The sequence below is a fragment of the Prorops nasuta genome, unplaced genomic scaffold, assembly GCF_024137725.1.
Source record: "Prorops nasuta isolate Cenicafe-Biocafe unplaced genomic scaffold, Cenicafe_Pnas_1.2 PNAS00031, whole genome shotgun sequence".
In the NCBI taxonomy this organism is placed as follows: Eukaryota; Metazoa; Arthropoda; class Insecta; order Hymenoptera; family Bethylidae; genus Prorops; species Prorops nasuta.
In genome coordinates, this window is record NW_027116828.1 from 2,523,145 (window position 1) to 2,543,153 (window position 20,009).

Below are 20,009 nucleotides of genomic sequence, written 5' to 3' on the forward strand. Positions count from 1 at the left end.
CTTTTTCCAGAGAAGGAAGGAAAGGTTAGTCGGGGCTCTTCCAGCGTTGAATGACACTTGCTGGAGACTGAAAGCTCTTCGAGACGCAGAAAGATTAACGACCTGTTGTGTAACAGCGGTTTACACATGTTCCTCCAGCCTGGCTTAATGCATTACTGCCATCCTCCAAAACAAAGAGAAGCGCTTTAAATGCAAATCTAGTACATCATCAAAGTTAAATAATCTTTTCCAAGTTAATCTCGTTAAACAAACACTCCGTCTTCTTTCATTATTTTCCACTTTTCACGGCTCCCTTGCGTCACACTCATTCGTCTCGCCGACGTTTCATAATTTATTTAAATTATATCCCGTATATATATATATATATAATACATTCACATTCATCTCGTTTTGAATGATAATTCTTCTTCGTTTATCTGCATCACTTTCCCGAAGATAAAAACGGATAATGGAATTTGATTTTGTATTTTCGGAATATTCCAAGTTACGTTAAAATCACTTTCTCTCGAGGAAATGGCCGAGCTAGGGATTTTGCATTTAAATTCTGAGCTACCAGCCCCGAAAATGAACTGGGATTTCCCTTTACAGTTTCAGCCTGATGAAATGTAAACACGGTCGATGCGGACACTCCGCGTTATCTCGAAATTTTTTCAATTAGAAACCCACCGCGCGTATGAACGTCTTTGAAAAGTCAATAAAGACCTGGTGAATTAGAGTCGGTGTGGATTGTTTCAGTTATTGCAGCCGAATGAATCCGCTGCACAACTTAATTAACCACTCACCGTCTTTCCAGTCGTCATTAAACCTTATGAATTCTCTTTTAGACGCTCCCTCATTAACCATTTAATCAATAAAACTTTGCTACTTATTGCGATACACTCGTCTGGAGCAAGAAGTTCTCAGGCTATAAATTATAGCGACATTAAAAGACAAATATATTCTGATTTAAAACTTTGACGCACATTTGTATGAATCTAACGAATAAATAAAAGCAAACAACATATATGTAGTACTTTTATTTTCTCAAGTAATTGTATACATGCAAAAACAGAGTTATCAGATATGTATATTCCAGACGTAAATTTGGACGATTCGGCTGACCCTTGACCTGATTCTGCTATCTACCTGTTGCCACTCTTTCAAATTGGAGGGTTCTTAAAATTATAGCAATCCAAAACAGCAGTCCGGATATGATAAATCCCTTTTGGCCCACCGAGTTTGTCAGGTTCAGTCTCCTGCAGATAGAAAATAGAATTTTGCAAATATAATCAGGAAATGAAAGGTAAAGGTAGATGCTAACCTCTTCCGGAATAAATTAAAACGTAATAAAAGAAATTAGAGCGACTTTGATGTTTTAATAACATGCCCGTTAGTTTCCTAGAGGAGGTTAGAATGTTAAGCGAACCTCTTGCCTACCTGGGAATATAAAGTAAAGATTAAAGTGGAATGTAGATGGTCTTGTTCACGCATATTATTGCGATAGTCTCTGCGGGAGGACGACCTGCTCGTTACCTTGCGCTTTGTTAATTTTGCAAAGTTATTCTCTTGCTTGTCCGATGCACCGTGCGTTCAGAGAAAAACGAGCTTTATTAATCATTCACTCCAGCTAGGTGAAAAATTGAATTTTTAACTGCGCAATCCAGCGGAAAGCAACTCGGTTGAGGCTGGCTTGGCCAGTTTCGATGTTGCTCACAGATACACGAAATGGAACATACGCATACGTATAAATACAACCTGTCGAAACAGGAACACACGCGTATATATATGTAGATAAAACTGACCTCGCCTGCCATTGATAGAAAAATATCGGGTTTCCCTCGACGTTGGTGGTGAAGAAAACCAAAACCCCCTGGTAGTTATCGATTCACACTTTTCTCAAATTTCCTGCAAGAATAGCAAGGGGATTGTTATTTTTAGTTCTTAAACGTAAAGAAATATTGAGTTATTATTAAAAGGAATAATTTTCTTAATACTTACGATATATAGAATTTATTCTTTATTTTTCTAAAATAATTATTAGATTCTTCGTTTCATCTTAGATGTAGGTGAATTATGATTCATAGGTAAAAAATATTTCCACGCGCTACCAGAATTTTATTAATTCATATGCTTTGCCTATCAACATTAGCTATGATTTTTCTCTTCCAGTATATGTTTCAGTTAACCCACTTTTTCCAACAAAAGTCTATCCGTTCGTTAACGTTACATTTAATACACTCATGTGACGAGCTCTCTGATTAAATGAGAGGTCGCATTTCCTCTTCTTTTTTTTCGTTATCCGTTTAGGGACTAATACAATTGATGAATTTAACTGGGGAATGCTAAAGATCGTCGTTTAGATCCGACAAGTTAAACGAGTTTACAAAGTTTGGAATTAAATAACAACTTTAATGAGAGGCAGCCCGGTTAAATGTTCCGTGCCAAGCAGGAATTCACACTATTTCGTTAAGTTACCTCTTTTTCTCCCAATTATTTCAATTCCATTAACTCTATCCGTGTTTATTTATAGAGAGTCAGCACGGCATAATCTATAAATTTGTTTCCAGCTTGCCAGGGGATACAGCAGTTTGAGGAGACCCCGCAGTACACGGAGGTTAATCCTGGGCAGGACGCGAAGCTCACGTGTCGAGTCCTGGGGAAAAGAGGTCAATGCATTTGGCAGAAGGATCAAAAAGTGAGTAAACGCGACTTACTCGATCTTATTAATATTCCAAGTGATATCTCCTTTGCGCTTAATTTATGAGCGAGGGACGAAGCATGGCAGATTCCATTGAAATATTTCTGCAACGTAACTGATGCATTTTACATTCTGCGGCTTTTCTTATTTTCTATTTCGTCGGAGAGCCAATAAACTCCGGCCGAATAAGTTTGTCTCAGAGCGGCGGAGGGGGGAAGCGGACGTTACGTGCCGGTCGACAATAAACATTCATTTCGCTCGGATTCCCAGCAGCGACTCTCTCCTAGCACGGTCAAACTTACACGGAACTCCACTGAAGTATAACAAAGATTCATCGGCCACGATAAATATCTCATTGATAATATCGCAATTGTTGTAACGCGCTTCCTTTGCCCAAAGGTGTTTTTCACTGTCTTCACCAACCAGCATTCCTCCTGCACCGCCATTTTGATTTATCAATGCCCGAGCAGCAGCCACCCAGGATCACCTTCAATCTTTGTTTCATGCTCTTTTTGCAACTCGCCTCTTGCTTTATACCCCCCTAACACGCGCCAATTTATTCCATACTCTTTACCGAGCATTTCGCAGCGACACAGCAAACGGATTTTGCATGGATTTTGCACGCTAAACACAAGTAGGCTTGGAGACGTAAGAGAAGCTCGGAAGACTACAATTTCGCTAATCCCAGCAACCAAGACAAGTTGCAAACTATCTCGAATTTAATCCCTCCGCGCACGAGGGCAAAAGCAATTATTCAAATCCAATGAAATACGGTATATGTATATATGCTTTGGGATAAACGAGAGTTACGTCAGATTTAACGCCGCTTTGTTTCTTTTTTCCTCTCTCCCTCTCTCGTTCTTTTTCTATTTATTTGTGCGAGCGACAATGTTATATAGGCATCTTGGAAATATTTTTTCCCGCGTGAGGTAATATTTTTGCAGGTAGCACGTAATTCGCACGTAGCACGAACGTGTTTGTGTGTCTACCGAGGAGTGCAACTTTTCTCAGCAGCGATGCATTCCACGTACGTCGAAGCACGCGAGTATATATTTGTCTGGCAGGCGCTTGCTTGATTGGAGATGAGACGTGGAAGTCGATAGAGAGGAGAGTGGAGTGGAGAGAGGGAAACGAAGAGAGAGCTCGACGGAATTGGCGAGAAAGCAACGAAAGACGTTAAGGACGATGTCGTTGATTGCTCCACTGTCCTTTTTTCGCCTTCCTAGCTTTCACCCTCTCTGTTTCACGTCCTTTTTTTTCTCGCCGAGCCCACCTGTTTTAGTTTCCTTTTCTCCCCCGCCCACCCCCCCCCCCTCCCCCAAACCCCCTCCTTAAGCTCAATGCAACTTGCGTAGAATAGGGAAATCACCAGTCGACCCTTTGCCACCAAATGAAACCTTGAAGCTTAGTCCAGACGCTTTTGTAATCCACGCGCATCAAATGACCAAATTCTATTCCTCGTTTCACACTGCATCGCCGTATATAATTAAACCTTAAGCTTTTCTCAATTTTACACCTTATCTTTTTTGTAATTCATCATTATGATTCTTTAATTTGATCGCACTTAATTGTTTTACTCGAGGAGATGAAATTTTTTGCCGGCAATAAAATTATTCGTTCTTGGTTTTTATCTGGGATATCCTTTTCCACTTCGTTTGACTGTTCTTTCTTAGAAAATCGTCATTTCCTTTAATTAAGCTCTCTAAGGGTGGCCGTGAACGTCGCGTAAAGCAGCCGCGTATAACAATCGGCCCTCGCCAAAAGGAGAAAGCCCCGCACTCGCAAAGGTTCTTGCAATTTTTGCAGTAGGTACTCCTTTGCTACTTTTCGCTTTGCGAGAGAATTTCTTTGAAAACTCCTTTATTGCATAAAGTTTGTTGCATAAAAATCCGTATCTTTTAAAAAAATTATCTTCCATGCTAGAGAGAAGCCGAAGAGTCAATGGGTTAATATGAATATTAAATTTAATAGATGGTAGACGATCGTCCGCAGAAAGTATTGCTGGATAAATTAAAGGAAGTAGAAGGGAGAAAAAATGCAGCGCTGCGGAATTTTCCAGGCTTACATAGTCACAGCCCCTAATTTACCCGCCGGGTTGTGGTGTTGGACCACGCGGTTCTCGTTAATGTGCAAATTCATCCTTCAGAATAATGCGGAAAATTTTCGTTGCGTCAGAAAAACCTGCTGCGTGGACAAGAATAATAAATACCTATTATTTTTCGCAACAGTTCTTGCTCTGTATACGATTTGGTTCTCCTGTGTAATTACGACAAAAACTTGTACGCATCTGCGTAGTATTCTTCCCATGCTCAATAAGCTCGGCTTAACCTCAAAAAACCTTAAGAAAAAAATAAGTCGATTAACTACCAAGCAGCCGTACTGAATTCTCGCATAAATTTCAATCAACTGCGCTATAAAAGAGCCGGGATAAAGATGGTGGCTTATAAGAAAGAAACTGAGGTATACACTGTATAGTCGATATTAAAAATTTACCTACAGCCACACTGAATCTTATAAGAATTTTCATCAATAAACTCAAAACACAAACAATATTTTAACATTAGCACTAAAGCTACCATTTCGTGGTCAAATAACTCTTTTTAAGTGTAAACGCTGGATAAAAGAACACGTTGGTACATTTAGTGTTAAGCAAATATTTTTTCAAGAGCACTATTTTTTTCTTTTTTTAAGAAGAAGAAGAAGACATCAGATTATCTTTAGCAAACACAGTGTACAATTGGAAATATCCGAGCGAATGTTTTATCCAGGCCTTAGATCGGATTATCCTGATGAAAGTAATATGGAAATTAATGCGCGCCAAGGTACCGTGTATATTTAAGCGTAAATAAAAGTAGTTTGTCGGTGTTTAGGGGTAGATTGCACGCAGCACTCGCGAGGTCGTCATACTTAGAGGACGGTAAATATTGGACTATATTATGCGAGTACACACTATACACTGGCTAAGGGACAACAGGTACTTGAAATATATTTAATAGTGCCTGCGGTCCGTGAAGCTTACAACGCTTCGTCCTCCGAATGGAACTGAAAGAACAAACTATAAACTTATGGGAAGCCACCTCTACTCGAAAACCACTTATCCTTTACTCACAGGGCGCGCGTATATTATATGGTCTTCCAGTATACAAAACTTCCCCCTCTATACTGACCCTCTTCAATCCCTACTCTTGCACTGCTTCACCGGACTCCCTCTCTACTATACGATGATTCCCCGAATTCTATACGCTCGATCAAAACAATGGCGTTCCATGAATCCCTCCACTATAATCTCTTCTGAAAACTTTCGAAACAAATAGTAAACAAAAGAATCCAGATTTTTCAATCCTCGCGCGTTTATATTATGTTATATCCTCATAATAAAATCCGTCGAGAATATAATTTTAGGTTAGAGAATTTTATTTATTGTTGGATGACAGTCTTGATAAGCCGAGTATAAAGAGGAATTAAAATGGCTGAGTTTAAAGAAAGAAGGATTCCCGGTGTCTGAAAAGTCAGCTTTTCAGCAATGGCCTTTTCGACGCCGACTCTTCCTGGCCCGTTAAGCCTTCTTTATCCATACCAGGAGACTCTGTTTCTTCCCGCTGCTTCAGCCGAAAGATCGTCGCCTTTCGCTTCTCTCTCTCTCTCTCTTTCTCTTTCTCTTTCTTTTTTTCCAAGGCGTTGTAACGACTTGAAATTTAACGACTTCAATTTATGGCGTCGTTTGACGCTCACTTCACCAGCACCAGCGGGCCTCCACCGTCCAACGTTATTCACCTTTGCCCTCGCGAGAAACTTTGCGACGTTGTCGCGCAAAAGCGCAAAAGGAGGCGAGAAGCTGCACCGCTATAAGCTCGCACTCAAAGTCTTTTCTCTCATTTGGACAACGTCGAGATCTCTCGCTCGCGCGCGGAACGTATTTATACGGCTTCTTGCCAGCACGCTGAATATCGCATCCAGCCGGAAATACGTTATTCCACGCGAATACAGGATATTATGCAAATTTCATCCGCTAGCCAGCCTGACAAATACCCGGATTTTTTGACTCTGCCTCGGAGGCACCTAACCTAACTGACGTATCCCGTCTGGGGAAAAACTCGAGCTCGAGCTTTTTCTCAACCGAAGCCCGATGTACAGATACGTTTCCATTATATCGAGACGCGCGTTCCTCTGACGCGCGACTCTACCGGAAACGCCGCCATTTCTGTCGCAGCTGGGATTTTTCATTAGGATTTATGCTCCGCGGAGACCCCACCAGACGGTCCCGCTCGTTTTTCAATCTCTTTGGAAAAATTGCGTCGGATTAAATTATGCCGCGAATTAATTCGCGAAATTACGCGTTCCGCGAGTGAAATATCAAAATCGGGATAACCTTGTTTCCGGCTAAAAATTAACCCAAACAGATTCAGCCCGGCAACGTATATATAGTCACGAGAATCCGTTGTTTCGAAAGATTAATTGCATTTTCCGTGGGATCTAGCGAATTAAACTTGGTTGCACCTCTGATTCAAGATGGCCGCCGTACGAGCGAACCTAACCTCTGCGTTGGCACGTATTTCGGTAAATATCCTAGGATTCTGGCAAAAACTCGGAAGGAATGTTTCGAACAAAGTTCGATAAAAGTTGATGAAGGTTTTAAGGGGAAGCCTAACTAGTTTAGCTGATACTATTTACTCCGCACGCTCAGTGATTTACCGTAACATCACACATTAGGAGTTTCACGGCATTCCGGGCTGTAAGTTGGGAACTATCTGGGAGGGAAGTTGGGAAATTCCAGGAGGCCTTATCCCGGGGATTATTGTGAACTATCGATTCCGGGACGATTTGCCTATATTTCGTAACTAGCGAAGAGATTGGGCTTGCTCGACTCCATGTTATCGAGTGCCTTTGGCCGAGGGCTGCGTACCCGTTTAGCCTCAGCGCCACAAGAGGAAAGTGTGCGCCCGTGTACAAGCGCGCCGCAGAGCTTGTACTTCCATCTGCAACGACTGCAACAGATCTGCCAAATGCGCCTGTGTGCGAGTGGTAGTAGTGTCTGCGGGTGCATTACGCTGATTGCTGGTCGTGGCCTCTCCGGAGAACACAGAGCTGGGAAGAGGCATGGTCGAAGAGAGTGGGGGTGGTGGTGGTGGTAGCTGGAACTGGAAGGCCGGATGGAAAAAGAGAAACGGCAGTAAACCGGCGGCTATACGAGAGGGGAGAGAAAGGATGGATAAGGACCCTTCTCGTTAAGTAAGCGAACGCTCGCCTACGTACTTGCTACAGCCAGCTTGGATTTTAATCCTTTAAATGAATGCCGTCACTCTCATCGCTTCGGCTCCCTGCAAGAATCGCCCTTTTGCGAAACGACAAACTCCTATTCCATCCAACCTCGACCTCCCCCCCCCCTCCACCTCCTTTCCAACCCCTCACTCCATTACCCTTTCCCCTTCCCCCACCCCAGTAGCGCGCATCGATACTCTTTTCTATCCTCGAAAGCACCTAACCTAACTTTCCTCTCCAGTCACCCAATTATCCACCGTATCGTCGCTTTATATGGTTTCTCGCCGATTAATTCGCCTTGTTCACCATTGCAGTTGAACGTGAAACAGGAAGCACCGCTATAATTTTCAGCCATCACCGTTTTTACGCCGTGTTTTTCCTCAAGGTGGATGAAGATGGCGTGAGTAATGGCGCCATTACGCGTGGTTGGAGTACATTTGGTAATATCTTCCAGCGGGGCTTCAGTTTCTGGTCCATGGGAGGGGAAGACTCCTCTGGTTTAGCATCGGCTCATTAGTCTTGTCCAAAGCCGGTGTCTCGCGCTGGTAGACACAATATTAACTCCGTGCAGGAATAACCATCTCAGTCATTTCCGCTTTTCCCGCGCGCAGCTAGCGCCATTGTCTTCTCGCTCCCGAGTGATAAACCATGGGCGGACCTTTGGGATCTCGAAGCCTCTTCATTACTAATAGCGTAGTCACACACTGGAATCCAACCATAACTAACGTAGACCAACCATCCTCTTCCCCTCCTCCTTCCCCCTCCCCTCTTTCTCCTTCCAATACCAAGGACCCATGAGAAATGTCGAAGAAACGTCCGAAAAATCTCGCGGGAATCGAATAATTCAACCAATCTCCACTCGACTTTTACGAGACATTACTGGTGGCTCTCTTGAAAAAATCATGAGAGACTCTTCAAACACTCCCCTTTGCTTTCTGGTGGTTTGCACGGGATAGCCAAGGGTCTGCTTCCTCGCGTGATTGACGGTTTGCGGGCATCCAAGTGATAAACCGGGTTCGGGATGATCGTACAAAAGATCAGGGATTACAGGGGTGAAAGCATGATCGTCTCTGAAAGCATCTCTGCTGGGATAAGCGGACCGAGCGAGATTACGAAGGTAGGAATATAATCGCCAGATCGATCCTTGAATTATGGCCTTATTATGACTGCGAAACTGCCAAAGCCGCACTTTCCAACAGCCTGAATTAGTCCCGGATGAAAGAGCCCTCCACTCCCCTTTCTTCAAAGCTGTCGATAATTCATTTTCGATCCCTGAAGAACCCCTCCTCCATGGTCCGTTCCCCTATCCGGTTATTAGGTCCACTTGAAATATTTCCATGACCATCGCATAATCAAGCTCCATTCTTTTCGACAATATCCTTTATGGTGTCATTTCGAAATTTTAGCCTATCGGAATGCACCTGAAAAAGTACGAATGGGTAGGATCCCCGGATATGGGCGACTGCTCGGTTTGGATCAGATCGGCCACTTTGGAATTCGACGATGGTCTATGGCAGTGCCAAGTGACCGCTAGTGACTTCACCACTCAGGATGCCTTGGCTTCGGAACCCGCGAGACTCGTCGTTAGGGGTAAGATTACTCTCTTGTCTCTTTGCGCGAATATACACGAGTTAAGACTCACGTCTGACCAATGATCGACCACTTCCACTCGATAACCACATTTTGGAATAACAGAGTGGTCTTCGCGAATTAAAACGATCCTCAAGTGATTTCATTTTTTTATATTATTCAGTATGATTTTCTGATTTCAGTGAGTCCGCAGCGACCACAAATAGAGTACGCTGACCGTTTGATCCTGCCTGGCAGCAATGTGACCGCACGAGCGGGCGAGATCGCGATACTCACTTGCAGAGCTCGTTATGGGAATCCCTCGCCATTAATTAAATGGTTCGTAATTATTATTATACTTATATAAATATAGCTAGTCTTTTCCTTTTTCAACATCGTGGACCACCCAATCCCGCTGCTCTAGTCAAAAGAGACCACGTTTTTTAAGGACTCCGAGTCTGTAAGTGGTCTAATGGGACAGGAAAGGTGTTTTCTTTGAAATAATTCGATGGCATTCAAAATTAACGAATCGTTGTGAATTAAATGGTTCGTAGTGCTCCTAATGGTCCATATGAAATTCGTGGACCCTTCGAGCTTCTAGTCTGGCTAATCTTGAAAGGGAATACCTGAAGAGGCGCATGAGAGTGGGAATGGGTGTTCGTGTCCGAGTGTCAGGCTAAAATGGCGTCCTTGGAAATGGAAATGTGGGTGCACAGGTATCTCGGCGAGACCGAATTGAGAACTCAGAGGCCTCAGATGAACTCGACGGAGAAAGATAATCCACGAACTTGGGCGACGTACAGCGTTTGCGAGATTTTGGCCGAGAGGTCACGATACGGTCAGCCCATAAGGTGCGTCGCTATTCATCCGGCATACTCCAATCCTACCATGTCATCCAGTACGGAAGTGAGGTTCGACGTGAGATGTGAGTACTTAAATTATATTCACACTTTATCACCTGCATTACTATCTTCATTGATAACTTTGGTTCCATCCCCCTCATATATAATGTAGTATTGTAATAATAATAGTGTTCTTTAAAAATTAATCAAAATACATTGGCTTATAAAATTTCCATGTGGTTCTTAGAACAAAATGAGAAAAATGAATTACTTGTTCGACTTTTTAAAAAGACGTAAACAAAACTTCGCAGTTGCTTTCGCTACTTACAGAGGATAACATCATTGTAGAAATTATGCGAAAAATGGTCTTCGAGGAAGCTGAGATCAATCAGGAGACTAGAAGTTTGTTAACAAAACTTTATAGCGATGTCCCGATGCACCTTTAAATTTTGGCCTCATATCACTGTTACATCCATTATTCCTCAATCCGCTGATAAAAGAGTTTTCAAGATTTTCTTCGCAAACGTGTACAGATGATCAATACAAATCTTCTCAACTGATCTTCAAAAGATTCGATTAAATCAAGTTTGACTGTAAAATTCTAAACAAAAAGTTGACATCAGTTTTGGTTATCCAATGAGAATTCTTGGAACTGGAAGTTATTATCAATGTAAGACAATTGGAAAGTTACGAGTGACCGGATAATGTGATGAATTTGATTGGGTACGGTAGGAGTTTGTTGTTGAAGGGTGGTGATAGAAGGGGAGTAAGGAGGAAAGTGCGAGTATAACAGGTAGTGCTTGCACCTGTGCTTGCATACAGAGGGTCTGTATTGATTACGAGTATTATCCGTTAGAGACCGTTTCAGGGCAAATTGAAAAGTTCACCTCAAAGCCCGCTGCTACAACAGGATTGGAGAAAGGCACTGGTGTAGGATGAAAGGGGAGGGGGTTGATCCGGAGTAGAGGGGTGGTAAACGCGACGGCGGAACAGGGGAGGAATTACTGCGATCCAAACAAGAAGGGGTTGGGGTGGAGGGTCCACACTGTGAATTCCCTTGCACGTTTCCAACCCTCTGCCTGCGAAAGCGAACACAGAAGCCTGAACACCGAATGGACATGGATCCAGCGCTCTTTGCACACCGCGAATCTTGTTATGGTGAGTGCAGCCGATGCGAATGGGTCAGCAGGTGCCTGCTGGAGCGTGCATTTCCGATACCCCGTGCTTCTTCGACAAACTTCAAACGGACAGCAGTGAAAACCATAAAGGAAACCCCGAACAGCCTCAAAATCCCAAATAACCCCCTAACCTTTAAAACTGCAAAACCAGAATGAATTATTCACTCCTGCGACTTCCACAATTTCAGCTTTATCAAAGGTTCTCAGTAAGGGGATGGAAGTACTATTAAGGTTAAAGTCTTCGTGTGATTTTTCAAGCAAGATGTCAATTATCTCGGTAGAGTATTGAGGGGTGGAAGTCTTTTCGTGTTCTCATTTAACCTCTGATGAAAGAGGTGGATTATTTTGTTTGGGATATTGATGATCAATTTGAAAGGACTAAATTTCTTTGAAAGTCAACTGAAATTAAAAAGAAGAATGTTTCAATGATCCTGAAGAGTCGGATGATGCACGGTTTACTTTTCATAAACCTTCGATGGATCGGTGCAAAAATAATGCAGTAATTGATAGAAGGCTCAGTGTGATGGAAAATTAATGCAAGCTCGAAAGCTCGTGCTAACATTGCATCGAGGAACAAATAAATAAATACACATTCGTAAACAAAGAAACCACTGGAACAACCCAATAAATTTACAGCGGAAGATCTCATGATGGGTTTTCTAACTAATTTTCAGCTTTTGGATAAAACTAGTGGGAAGGATATACTGGAGTGAATTTTTTCGAGCTTTTTTTCATTCGGTTAAACCGGTTTTCTATGAATTATAGTTAATTGGACCGGCAGAGCTGACTGGACCTGCTGTGGAGATTACGATAAGTGATAAATAGAGCAAAAAATTAATTCGTTGGTCGAAAGGTCACGAGGGCGGATTCTTTCTCTCTGGCTGTTTTAAAATTTATTGAATTCGATTTAGTATCGGATGAATTATATCGAATTGAACTAGTTGAGCCGACGGGACCTACCGTAGGTCTCCAGTTATGTGCGATAGAAATAATGCAGGGGACAGTATAGCGATGGAATTTTGGAATGGGAAATGTGAATAGTGAGAGAGAGAGAGAGAGAGAGAAGGGGTGGGGGTGTAGGAGTGAAGAAGAGAGTGAGAGAATACGAGCGGAATTGTGAATGGGTCAGCGGGTGTTCGTTCGCGCGTATTTCGAAATCATTGTTACGTGAAATGAACAGCTGCGCAGGCTATCCGCGCCTGACCCGGAAATGGTGATTCGATTCGGACCTTCCATCGACTTTTTCATCTTCCACCTCTGCTCCCATCACCAGCTTAAAATCTCCGTGTATTTCAACGTGAGTTTGAGGCCATGAACAATACGGACCGCGATACGTCATCCGCCATTTTACTCAATTCCCTAACCTATAAAGATATGGAACTTTCCTCTCAGAAAAGTATTAATCAAAATGGCGGACGTCCGCCATTTCGTGTACAATGCGTGATGGGGAACCGGTAATCTTTTAGTGGAATATTTTTGTGCGTGATAATTAATGCCCGTTGACGACAGATCCCATGTTTTCAAGTGCGTATGCAGCACTATATATATATATATGTTTCATGAACACTTAACGGAGATGTACGGGATGTTAATTAGCCAAAGGCCCGAGGCACTTTTTGCTAAAAACATCCCGCGGCAATAAATGTGATAAATAAAAGCCATTGCATAAATGAACCATGAGTTGCAGCTCTGAAGGACCAGCTTTCCTACTAACCCCCTCCCCCGCCAACTTTTGCACTCTCACCCCACTATTCCCTTGTCGTCCGTACCAATTCCGTCTAAAAACCAGTTTCCACTTTTCGCTTACAATTTTTTTCAAGCAAATCACGCTTTCCCTCTATTTTTACGTTACAGTAATACGCGAAAACTCTGCTATTCGAGGAATCGGTATAAAAGTTTCGTTGAAGAATTAAAAAAATGTTTCTTCGTGCTTAAAATTGCTCTAAACATCTGGGAAACGCAATATGGATATAAAAGGAGAATTATTATTTGGGTGAAAAAGAATATGAATATTTTGTAATAAAATGTTAATTAGCATGTATAACGTGTATTTATAGTAAAAGAATAACGTTATATCGTGAACAGATGCACCAGAGACGAGATTGATAGGTGCACCAACGGGGCAGTTGGAGGAAGGTCGAGACCAGTTGGAGGTGAGATGTTTGGCGGAAGCCAATCCACCAGCTTCCATCTTGTGGAGGAGAACGAAAGCTGGAGGAGCAACCGAAGTAGCTAGCATCGGTGAAACTCTTCTGTTCTCGCCTATATACAGGAAACACGCGGCTATGTATATTTGCGAAGCCTCCAATATCGAAGGAGAAAGTAGTCCCGTCTCCGTCCAAGTATCTGTTAACTGTAAGCTAAACTATATTTTAACATTTTTATATCAATAATAATTAATTAAATTAACGATATTATTAAACGAACTAATCAATAGCTTATTCTTGGTTTTAATAAATACTAAGTTAACGATTGATATTAAAATAATTATCATGTTTAAACATTACCTTCCAAGAAAATTCTTTTTTATAAAAAAATAATAAGGCGAGTAATTTCATTGGTTCCAATAAAACCAAAAGTGCCAATAAAAAGGATTGTTACAGAAAAAACTCCCGCAAAAACAAAATATCGTTGAAAACTAAAAAAGTTGAAATGATGATTTAATTTTGCTCCGGACAAGCTTTGACTTCTGACCAGTTACGGATATTTTCACTTAACCGAGTTACATATTTCATTTCAGATCCACCAACTATTAGCTCCGTGGGCCCAGACAGACTGACGACGGCTCTTTTATATTCAGGAGCTTCTTTCGAGTGTCATGCGGACGCAATGCCACCTGCTGAATACAGGTCTGTTTAAAAATAAATTCATAAAATTACAAGAAATAAAGCGTTTGGTCTCGAGACGACAAGTAGGAAGAAACGGGGTCGTTATATTAATTTACCTTTGATGGTTCCCAGATGGGCGCAGATCTTCACCGATGGTCGATTACCTGCAGAATGTGGATCCGGACAGAGGTTGACCTTGACCAATGTCACGTATGACCAACAGGGACAATATATATGCCTGGCGTCCAATAAAATTAATGGAAACATCAGAGAAGCCAAGAGCAATCCCGTATCCCTCCAAGTAGTCGGTGCTCCTAGAGTAAGAAACTCTCATTTCTCTCGTTATTTATCTACTTAAAGAAATCTCTGAAAATAGTAAATAAAAGAAATAATAATCATAGTGTATTTCCGTTAAGTAATACCATAGCTCAGAAACATTGGAATTCTATATAAATTTATTACAGTTGTATTTCTTGCAATTTTGGCAAAAAATGTTAAAATAATCGTTGAGTTATATAGTAAATTGGAGTTTATTTCGAGGTAAAAAGCAATTAGTTTAAGAGAGGAGAAATGTAAAGTTTCATAAGGCAGCCGTTGCCGCTCATCACAGTCGAGCATCCGAACAGTTTATATAAAGATACCGACTGGCGAATAGTTTGAAAACAAGAAGTTGGCGGTCTTGCGGTTGTTTTATGAAGATCAAAGCCCGTGATAGAAATGTAGGATGAGCGTTATGTAAATGCAGGTAGTGAAGCCGGCGATCACTGAGAAGTTTGTCGTCGCCACTACCGAGGGAAGTCCAGCGAGATTAGAGATTAGACTCTGTTCAGATCCGAAGCCACGACTAGTCGCCTGGGAATGGGGAAGCACAAGACTCCACGCTGGTTAGACTTTTATCTTTCGTCAAATTAAATCCCCACTTCTTAAAAAAAAATATATAATTCTTGCACTGTTTGCAAATATTACCTTTTTTATTCTTTACCCCTACTACTTGATAAATCAGGCAATTCCCTCTTCCAACCGCAGTAAATTGATCCCTCCCCACATATGTATGTATCCACCCATCTATGCGTCAGTAATTAGTTATCGTGAAACATCCAATTTCATCCGTTCCACAGTGTTCACTCAATTAGTTATGACAGAAACAATTGTCGAAAATTAAAAATGTTCTCTCTCTTGCTCCGTCTCTCTATTGATTTTCAACCAATCCCAGCAACTATTGTTTTTCGTTTATTATCTTCATTTTCGCTTTATAGCCTTTTAATTCCTGCACGAGATGAAATCGATTTACCCTCTTATTATTAGATTACGTTTTGCTTTGATAATTGGATCACTTTGTAACATGCATAGTATCTATATGTATACACAGAGACGACATATTCTTCACAGGTGAGGTTTTGGAATCGCGATATCGTGCATTGGATTTAGAGCCGCTATCGAGTGAGGATTGTTACGCCGCAATTCTGGAACTGACCAGCACAGTGAAAGAAGACCAAAGATTGTACCACGTAATCGTTGAGAACGATCGTGGAAGCGATCGACGAGCCCTCATGCTGAGAGTCGACGAACCTGGTCGAGTATGTGTCAGAAACCAGATTTAAATTAAACAAAATTTCAATTCTGAAATTTCATACGTTTAATATAAGCTTGTATTTAAAAACGGATATCGCTACATTTACTCTGAATAAATTGAAGATAAAAATTGCATCTACATAGTGAGATTGAAATCAAAGTTAATACATACTAGCAACTGAAGCTTTTTGTAAATTACAGATTCCATTGGTGATCGGTGCAGTTGCTGGATTCACAGTGTTATCCGTGTTGATAATGGGATTTGTTTGCTTCGTTCGATCAGATAGGTGTTGCGTCGCCAGAAATACAGTTCCTGTCTTGCAGCAAGTACATTGGTAAGTGTTGAGCGAGGAATTACGTACAGGATTGATTAGGAATGTCGAGGAATAACGATAATGAACAAATAAAAGTGAGACAATTCGTTTGACTAGGTTAAGTTCGGATCACGTGATCAGTAACAGTCTAGATTACTCGAAGATAGGTTATGTCGAGTTTCCTAGAAAATTTAATGTTGACTTTGCTCAAGACTCGAGATAAAGTCGTTCTAAATCAGACGTTTTTCAGCACGAAAGCGTCAAATACAATGATAGAAGATCCACGATTAACAGTAGACACGATGGAAAGAGGTGGTCAGCCATTTGTGGGAGAAAAAAGACCAACGCACATACTTAAACCGGTACCGTCCCAACAATACCAAACGAGAGACTGTTACCAGCACGAACCTCCGCATCAAGAATCGCATACGCAGCCACATTACCAAAGGCATCACCATCATAGTCAACATCACGGGCCACAATATACATTACAGGTTAGATTGTTGAAACGAAAAACTGAAATCTATGACATATCTCACGCATACGACAGATTGTTAAATTCCGTTTTTGCGTTGATGAATCTTGCACGTAGAGCGTCGTTTATACTTGCAGCATTCGCTTCTGGAAAACATTCGTGCGTAAAAGTGGATCCACACATGCATCTGCATGTAACCTAACCTCATTGAGTTTAGTCATGTATCAAGCTTTTCTATTCTATTGCACGTCTGGATCAAGCTTTACGATGCTCGTGAAAAAGTTACTCGCCTGTATTCTGTAGGGGTGAACGTTGCAAGTGTAAATGGACCTTTAAATCATTCACATAATTCTCAATTAGGAATCGACATCTTCCTTAATCCGTATCTTGAGAGAGCATGAAAATTACATCCTTCATTTATTAAATCTAGGACTAATTGCGAATGGTTTGGATTGCTTTTAATGCTTAAGCTAGCACGCTTTCGAACAGTTCAGTTTACCGAATCGACCTCTGAATTAATTTTGAGTTACGCGGATATTATTACGGCGTTCCTATAGCTGCACCAAGTTTACTTTGCCTATAAGTTTGCCATCCGCGTAGAGTAGCTATCCGGATAGAGAAACGCGAACACGGATTTGTGCTTTGCAAATGTGCGGAAGCGAATGCATGCTCTCGACCCAAAAGCTGAAAATCGAAGATCTCTCTACTCCTTACGTAAACACATGGAATAGAATTCGTTCTCTGTGGTCGGGAGGAACGATCTTGAGCATTTATCGCCATTTTTAAATGTTTTAGCACCTCGGTGACATTTGGCACTAACACATTTACCCCAGTGTGATCCCTCACACCGGTAAACCTTAATGCATCATTCTTTCTTAAGATTATGGATAATATAAAATGCATGCTTTTCTTTTCACTCGCCAACCAAAAGCCTTTTCAAAATCTTGCAATTTTACATAGCCAACATAAGACATGCTCCTTTTACCAAGAAAATCCCAGTTGAGCGACTCGGTTAAATACAGTTTATGTGACTTCGACTGTACATAACCAAATCGCTCCGGCTCAAGTCAAGTGTAAAAGGAAAGCACCTATAGTTTGAGAAATGTTCCTAAAACGTTCTTGGGCTCAATTTGACACGCTGGAACGTTTCCGGAAGGTCTCTGATACTATGTGCACAGTGCAAGTACTATGTAGGATTATGCTTCGTAACTACGGTTCTCTTAACCTTAAATCTATTTCTTTAGCTTTTATATTGCATGTATATGTTTCATCGACTCATTGTACTGTGTGATACTTCCCTTAGTGAGTCTGATATTTCTTTTCCCCTTGCTCACATCCAGAAAGGATATCCATTACAACCACGCATCTTGCGGGATTCAAGAACGAAAGACTGACTCTATTAATCGATTAGGATCACTCAAAATGTTTACTCTGCGATCTAAGATTTAAGACTTTTCTCATCCATTCTGAGGTTATGTTAAAATGGAGAGAGACTGAGTTATACGTTCCATTATAGTCTACTTGCATTATCGTACGATGATTTCTAATTTTCCATATTCGGAGCCGTTCCTAACCTCAATCGTTATGCAAAATACTTGTATACAAGTTTTATGAATAGATCGACTATATACGTGTTGAACGAATGATTTATACTTGTTATCCTGTAATCTTACGGCCATTGCCGGGTTGAGTAATTCTGTACAAAGATAATTTAAACGATTTTGAAAGATAGTACGTTCTTAATGTCGCTTTAAAACCTAGTTCTAACCTCCTCCTACATTGTACAAAATATTCAACCATTATGAACAGTATGATGGATATATAATCGATGACCGAAAATTATGTATAATTAGCGTAATTGCTAGAAATATTGTGCATCACTGTAATTAGAGGAGCACCTGCGTGTAATATAATTGAAGAATCACCAAATTCTCCAAATTCTGCCATGTACAGTCAAAATCATTAATTATTTCAAGATAGAAGGGATCTTATAAAGTATACTCCGACTGATCATGGATCACGGCCCTACTGGCTGGTCACGTGGTACTCGATAGCAGCCAGTAAGCTTCTCGGTTAAGAAAAAAATAAATTTCGCTTGGATAGAAATAAGACGAATGATTCTAACTGTACATATAGTGTAAGTTATGGTCATATAATGCGTCCAGCCTGCTTTGCCCGTTTGCATATGACATTTTTCTTCCTCCCAACCCCTGAATTACATGCACAATTACGCATCTGTCATAATGCCTCCTATACATATTTCAAGATGCACCAAAAACTTTTCATAGTTGCGTTCCGACTGCTCAGGTTTGAACAAAAAGTAACCCTCTGTAGAGTTCTGTATATTGAGTGAACGAACGAATGAATGAAAAGGAAAATGAATAAGTTAGAAACAAAATATAAAATTATCGCCTAGTCGCCATTTTGGTTGATCCAAGATGGCAACTTTGGGCCTTCTCTTTCTAAGATCTTAGGGTGACCTTGTGCAGGGGGAGCAGCTGTTTCTCAAACCAGAACGTTTAGCGACGTTGAAGCCACATTGCAAGATCGAGAAGCCACCGCAATATACGACCTTCAAGCCGAATTCGGCGAATTGAGGATTGACTTTATTTTTTATTAGTTCGAAAGGAGAGAGTGATTGTGAAAGAAAGATAGTAAGAAAGAAGTAGAGAGCGACAAAAAGAGTGCGAGAGAGATACAGAAGGCTGCAAATTTCAAAATGGAAGTTACGCGCCACAGATCTTCCAATTCCCAAAATGGCGAAAGTCTGTTCACTACTGTACTGCCATACGATTTTTCATCGAGTTCTGTACTCGATACAAATTAGCGATAATCATTAAAATATGCCGATGTTGTAGCATAATATTCCCAGGTATGAATTAAGATCAATCAAAACTCATGTAATTCTAAAGCTGTCTTCTGTTAAATTACGACTGTTTGCAACTGAGAAACCAATCAAATATCTAACTTAAATATTTGCCATATTTATATTTGCTCAGTAAGATAACTTGTTAATAAAAGAATGTTTTTTGCATCATTTTGTTTTGTTACTACACAATGTGGACCAGATTTACCACCTAACGCATTGAACCAACCAAAGCTTTGTGTAAATACAGAAATTCAATAAATTAAATAAAATCCAATAGTTACTAAATTACCCTCTTTTATGATAATATGGTGTATTGAAATTTTTTAAAATATTGATTCGGTAAGTATAGTGTTTGATGTTACCAACGTATATGGAATATTCTGCTCTGTAATATCGGCATTATGGATTCCTGTTCAGCCGATCTTA

At 41.0% G+C, this 20,009-nt stretch overlaps 1 protein-coding gene across 1 annotated transcript; it reads left to right on the top strand.

Moving 5' to 3' along the window:
• Positions 1-1,556: 1,556 nt before the first annotated feature.
• LOC136783032 (kin of IRRE-like protein 3) lies at positions 1,557-19,857 on the top strand. Its single transcript, XM_066742825.1, has 14 exons — positions 1,557-1,563; positions 1,644-1,721; positions 2,547-2,674; positions 9,343-9,526; positions 9,709-9,844; positions 10,222-10,430; positions 13,611-13,880; positions 14,266-14,374; positions 14,486-14,672; positions 15,099-15,237; positions 15,743-15,930; positions 16,127-16,260; positions 16,490-16,733; positions 19,204-19,857. The coding sequence occupies exons 1-14, from the start codon at positions 1,557-1,559 to the stop codon at positions 19,309-19,311; spliced, it is 2,121 nt and encodes a 706-aa protein (XP_066598922.1). The 3' UTR covers positions 19,312-19,857.
• Positions 19,858-20,009: the final 152 nt, after the last annotated feature.